General features: G+C 45.3%; 1 protein-coding gene across 2 annotated transcripts in view; it reads right to left on the minus strand.

The window, feature by feature from the left end:
• Window positions 1-5988, minus strand: part of PIK3C3 (phosphatidylinositol 3-kinase catalytic subunit type 3) — a 167490-nt gene that overhangs the window by 95095 nt on the left and 66407 nt on the right. Inside the window, exons 11-14 of one of the 2 annotated variants that reach the window (XM_018576172.1) lie at window positions 4479-4633; window positions 2554-2644; window positions 1810-1874; window positions 466-571 (exon numbers count right to left, since the gene is read on the minus strand). In XM_018576172.1, coding sequence (XP_018431674.1) covers window positions 466-571; window positions 1810-1874; window positions 2554-2644; window positions 4479-4633 — 417 coding nt within the window. Of the gene's footprint in view, window positions 1-465; window positions 572-1809; window positions 1878-2553; window positions 2645-4478; window positions 4634-5988 lie in introns of both variants that reach the window. The other variant, XM_018576171.1, reaches the window with a different exon arrangement.

The following is a 5988-nucleotide window of genomic DNA, read 5'->3' on the forward strand; positions in this document are numbered from 1 at the left end:
GATCACACCACAAGGACAGAGGGAGGCAAGTGAGCTATCTGTCTGGTTACTGTCAGACAGCTCACATCGCACGCCAGGTGGAATCTGCAACAGCTTTCTATATTAAAAATTGTTGCAATCCTTTGACAATTAGGTGCGGGGCCCGCACCAGTTTCTACTGCACTCTGAAACAGGTACGAGTGGCGCAGATAGACCTGAAACAGATCTTTCTGCTTTGTTAATGTAGCGCCTTATAATGGATCAGGTAGCTTTGTTAATTCACCCCATTGCAGTGCCCGAGGTTGTTGTTATTGTACGGTTAATGGTTAAGTCCATCTATGGTGTGCTAAAAAAGGACAGGTCCCCTTTAACAATATTACACTCTGGAAAACAGGTGAATGTTATCCTCCCATGATTGACACTGATTACTTCCCGGGATGACAGCTTGGCCCGGATACACAGACAGGATCCATCAGTTCGCATTACCTTCAGCAGCGCCTGGCTAAACCTCCGCATGACATTCAGATACATCTCATGAGTCCGCGGGTCTCTCAGTTGGGTGTCTTGGTCTTCACATTCAACTATCACATACCTGAGAGACAAACGGCATCACTTGTTAAATGCAGAGCTTTAGGATCATTAATACCATACAGATATTTGTTTTTCTCATTCGGGGAATAATGCAGCAACTAGAGTCGCTACAGGGCAGACTGGTGCCCAAAATATCCCTACACTTCACACCCAATTAGTATCTAAAGATGAAACGTATACAGACTTTTACAGATAACGTAAGAAAGCAATGGGAAGGTGGCGGGAATGATTTACCTTTTGGATACTTATATCCCATTGATAAGTATTATAATGGTGAAAATTAACAGGAGGATATTTGTCTAGGCACACCAGTGTAAGCAGTCAGTAGTTGTATACACACCAGTGTAAGCAGTCAGTAGTTGTATACACACCAGTGTAAGCAGTCAGTAGTTGTATACACGCCAGTGTACGCAGTCAGTAGTGGTATACACACCTGTGTAAGCAGTCAGTAGTTGTATACACACCAGTGTACGCAGTCAGTAGTGGTATACACGCCAGTGTAAGCAGTCAGTAGTTGTATACACACCAGTGTAAGCAGTCAGTAGTTGTATACACGCCAGTGTACGCAGTCAGTAGTGGTATACACACCTGTGTAAGCAGTCAGTAGTTGTATATACACCAGCGTAAGCAGTCAGTAGTTGTATACACACCAGTGTAAGCAGTCAGTAGTGGTATACACGCCAGTGTACGCAGTCAGTAGTGGTATACACGCCAGTGTAAGCAGTCAGTAGTTGTATACACGCCAGTGTACGCAGTCAGTAGTGGTATACACGCCTGTGTAAGCAGTCAGTAGTTGTATATACACCAGCGTAAGCAGTCAGTAGTTGTATACACGGCAGCGTAAGCAGTCAGTAGTTGTATACACACCAGTGTAAGCAGTCAGTAGTTGTATACACACCAGTGTAAGCAGTCAGTAGTGGTATATACACCAGTGTAAGCAGTCAGTAGTTGTATACACGCCAGTGTAAGCAGTCAGTAGTTGTATATACACCAGTGTAAGCAGTCAGTAGTGGTATACACGCCAGTGTAAGCAGTCAGTAGTTGTAAACACGCCAGTGTAAGCGGTCAGTAGCTGTATACACACCAGTGTAAGCGGTCAGTAGTTGTATACACACCAGTGTAAGCAGTCAGTAGTTGTATACACGCCAGTGTAAGCAGTCAGTAGTTGTATACACACCAGTGTAAGCAGTCAGTAGTGGTATATACACCAGTGTAAGCAGTCAGTAGTTGTATACATACCAGTATAAGTAGTTGGCCAGCGTGGAGTTCTTGCAGGCCCGGGAGATGAGGAAGGTGCACAGATCTTGCTGTAGAGATGAAGAATACACATTAATACTTGGGAAATGTGGCGTTATCAGGAACAGCACAATAGCAAGACATAGCTGCTCTGTAAAGGGCATATAAAAGGTTATCCGCTCTGAATAATTGAGCACGCTGGCACCTACAGGTCAGGGCTGATTTCCAGCTTCACATTCAGTAAACAAAAATTATATTAAAGAAACATTATTTGCCATTCAAATGTGCAAAGTATTCCGGCCTAAATCTTTGGGCTAAAAGGGATGTAAAGAATATTAAGCACAATGATAGTGTCATTTAAGAGTCAATAGTAGAGTATCTATGCCCTGATTAAGCAGACCATTTCCCATCACATAGGTCTACTCTAGTCATTCAGTGGTCCTCATCACACATGGGTAAGCACGGAGGTGTACTGATGCGTATTCAAAGGAATGTATGATCTCAGGAGTGAGGAACATACATTTGTGAACAGGCTTGCCCAGGCCAACTATGGTCTCAATGAAAGGCCTGGGCGATGAACACATCCAATCCAACCGGTGATCACTGTCATTTGAGGTTGTCACCCACTGTATCCCTTTCATTAGAGCTTTTCATTCAAATATGCCCCATACTGTTATTTACACCGGTACTTTTATTTACAACCTAGAAAATGGAAGATAACTTCACCATAGGACTGCAGCAACTTACTTCAAGGTTTTCAGCTTCCAGCCCATCCTTGGTCTTAGAAGAGGATGCCGGGGATGGGGAAGGCGGGAGGTTGCTCGATATGATTTGAGAACTGCAATAAGAAGCCAAATAATGTTATCAATGATAAAATAACAGAGAACAATGGCAGGCAGGCAACAGCTTAAAGTCAGTGAACTGCTAATGCTATCCAGAAAATAATGCAAAGTACAAAAATTGTCTTCAGGGGACTGCTGGGGCACAGATCAAGGATGTGAACAATTCACTCTGTGTGAATAGGGGTGGACAGTGAATGCAAGAGAGAAGAGAGAGAGAAGGGGGAGAGAGAGAGAAGGGGGGGAGAGAGAGAGAGAAGGATGAGAGAGAGAGAGAAGGGAGAGAGGGGAGGGAGGGAGAGAGTGTGTGTGTGTGTTTTTTTAAATCTTGCAAACTTTAAAAAGTTCGATTGACCCAAAATTAGTATAATTTCCCTTTGAGAAATACAGTATGTCTCCATTGTTTTTCATATTGGCACACTTCAGAAAATAGGATCACCTGACTAGCAAAAAGCTAATCATACAACAAGAGGGTCCTGCAAAGATGCAATGACAGTGTTTGAGGTGTCGTGTTTGATCATATCTCCAACCATAAGTGTCCTACCAGTGCTTAAAGGATTAGTGCACTTTGTTTTTAAGGTCCCTTTAAACAGATGCCAAAGACTCCCTGTCCGTGCACAGATGAAGTCAGTGGGGACTCACTGCACAGGCATGGCCAGGAGCAGAAGATGTCTATCGTATGATGTCAACAAATAACCATGCCCGGGCCTGTCGGAACTTGGCATGTATTCATCTCTGCCCGGGAAAAGAGGTTAAGTGTAGAGATTCAACCATACTGCTTTTTGGGTATTGACTACCGATATTTCTTTTTTCGGCACTCGCCGATACCGGTGCTGTGTGCCCAGATTATCAGGAAGCCGTTCTATTGGAAGAACATTCTATCCGTGTTCTATTGAAAGAACATTGGCTTTACTTGCCGAGGCTGCCTGGCTTAATGACTAATCAGGAAGTTGAGTGGTGTGTCATGAGGTGCCGTCCGGCTTCCTGATTGGTCAGGAAGCCAGGCTGCCTAACAAATAGCCGGCTTCCTAGCCAATCAGAAAGCCGGAAGGCGGCTACTTGCTCCGCCGGCACTGCCAGTCAGAGGGAGATCTCCCTCTGACTGGAAGTTCCGGTATCGGAGGTAAGTTTTAGAGCATATGGGCGAGTACAAGTACTCACCCAAATGCTCGGTGTAGACACAGGTACCGATACTAACATCCCTAGTTAAGTGCCAGCCAAGGCAGGACCGTGGATCAGGTGGGTATATCTGCTTTATTTGAGCCCCCTAGACAAGATGAGCACTTAATCCTTACTGTGTCGGGGTAGCCCTACTGCATGGGTACTTTTTTTATTTTCCTGAAGCAAGGAGCTGATCTCCCGTCCTCCTCCTCCTGACGCCCTCCGAGCCGATCCCGGGCCGCAGATGGGGCAGCGGATCCCGGGATTCAAGGTGAGGGGTCAGGGGGGGAAAAAAAAAAAAACCGGCGGCAGCGGCCGCGCGGGGGGGATTGGGGTGGGCGTTGCGGACGCAAACGAGCACAAATAGGCGATTGGCGGGCTATGGACCCGCTGATCGCCTATATGTGAAACACCCGGTACCGGGTGTTCGCATTGGACGGGCCGTTTCTGCCCGTGCGTGCCCGCTAGGGGGCGCACGCGAGCAGAAAAAAAATGCCGTCTGGCGACGGCAACCCGCCAATGCAGCAGTGCCGTCCGTCCGTTTTTCTACTACGGGCGGACGGCAAGAGGTTAAAAAAATAATAAAAACAATCTGACGTGACTCATATTGGGAAATGACTTTGTCTGTCTGTATTCTTATGGTCGCACGTCTTGATATCCTGTCAGACCCACCTTTCCACATCAGAAGGGTTTATTCCCGATGTCATCATGCTGTCCAGCATAGGGCCCTGGCTGTCCCTTTTGGTGGGCTCTAATCCATTCTTTATGTCCTCAAAGTTTTCATATTTCAGAGCTTGTACTAACTGTAACAAGTACATCAGCAAGTCCTGGAAAAGAATGCAAACAAACATCAATATTATTATTATACAGGATTTATATAGCGCCAACAGTGTGCGCAGCGCTTTACAATATAAGGAATATATTACAATCACAATACAATTCAAAACCAGATGGTAAGGAGTGCACTGCCCCTGAGGGCTTACAATCTAAAAGAAAATATGAAATATGAAAATGTTTGCCAACAAAAACAATTACATTTGAATTTTAGGGCATACTGTAAACTACATGGGTGACATATTGGGTACATTTTTTAAACACTTTATTGGGCTCAAGCAGTAATACATGAGTCTAGAAATACATGAGTATAAAAAGTATTAATGAGCACATGGAGCACACAGATATGTAACATATAAAGATAAATACAACTGTGAAAGTCTCTTTTGAGTCCTTGTATTATAGGACATTATACAAAGAGGTAAACATACACTGGCTGTTGTGGTTGTGATGTTTGGTAAAACTCCAAACCCAACAAACCAGCTTTAAAATATTCTAAAGGTAGAATTTATTCTCCTAAATCTATGTTCACATGATGTGCTAGGCCCCCTCAGTCTTCTATCTTCTTCACTGCAGAGGAGGCAGCTACTTCTTCAAGTCTCCCCGTTACTGCCTGGGTGATGTGGACACTTCCTATTGCCGGTCCAGTTGAGAGGTCCTCCCAGCCGCCACATCACAAAGAGCTGACTGGTTGGCATGGACACAGACTCTGGCACTGGATCGTTAAAACTGTACCTATACTAGTTACAAATGAATAAGTATTAGAGCTGAACTTCAGGCATAACTTCCAACCCATCAAAACTAAGCAAAAAATTACTATCTTAAATCTATGGTCACATGACATGCCAGGTTGCTCAGTCTTCTATCTTCTTCACTGCAGAGGAGGCCGCTCCTTCTTCGGGTGTCAATGCTACTGCCTGGGCGACCAGGGCACTTCCTTTTGCCTGTCCGGCGGCAGGGTCCTTCCAGGCTCCACGTCGTCACAGAGAGGCAAATGCTTGGCGTGGACACAGACTGTAGCACTGGACTATCACACCTGGAAGTGGTGCTGGTGAGAGACATGCATGGCAGACTTACGGAAGTATAAGGGCCAATGTTGATGGGTTTTTGCCTTCCGAACTGTTTATTCTTCCCCTAACCCCTTCGTGACAGACGACGCCAGCATCGGGGCTGTTTAAACAGACGCACCGCCGGGACTCTGTTTAAACTTGTAAAGCCGACTTTCGACTGGACAGTCGGCTTTACAAGTTTTACAATATAAGGAAGACATTACAATGACAATACAATGGACCCCCTGCATCACCTTGAAGAGTACCTGTCACCACCATCTGCTATCACATGGGGGGGG

The sequence above is a fragment of the Nanorana parkeri genome, unplaced genomic scaffold, assembly GCF_000935625.1.
Source record: "Nanorana parkeri isolate BGI_ZX_2015 unplaced genomic scaffold, ASM93562v1 scaffold58, whole genome shotgun sequence".
Classification (NCBI taxonomy): domain Eukaryota; kingdom Metazoa; phylum Chordata; class Amphibia; order Anura; family Dicroglossidae; genus Nanorana; species Nanorana parkeri.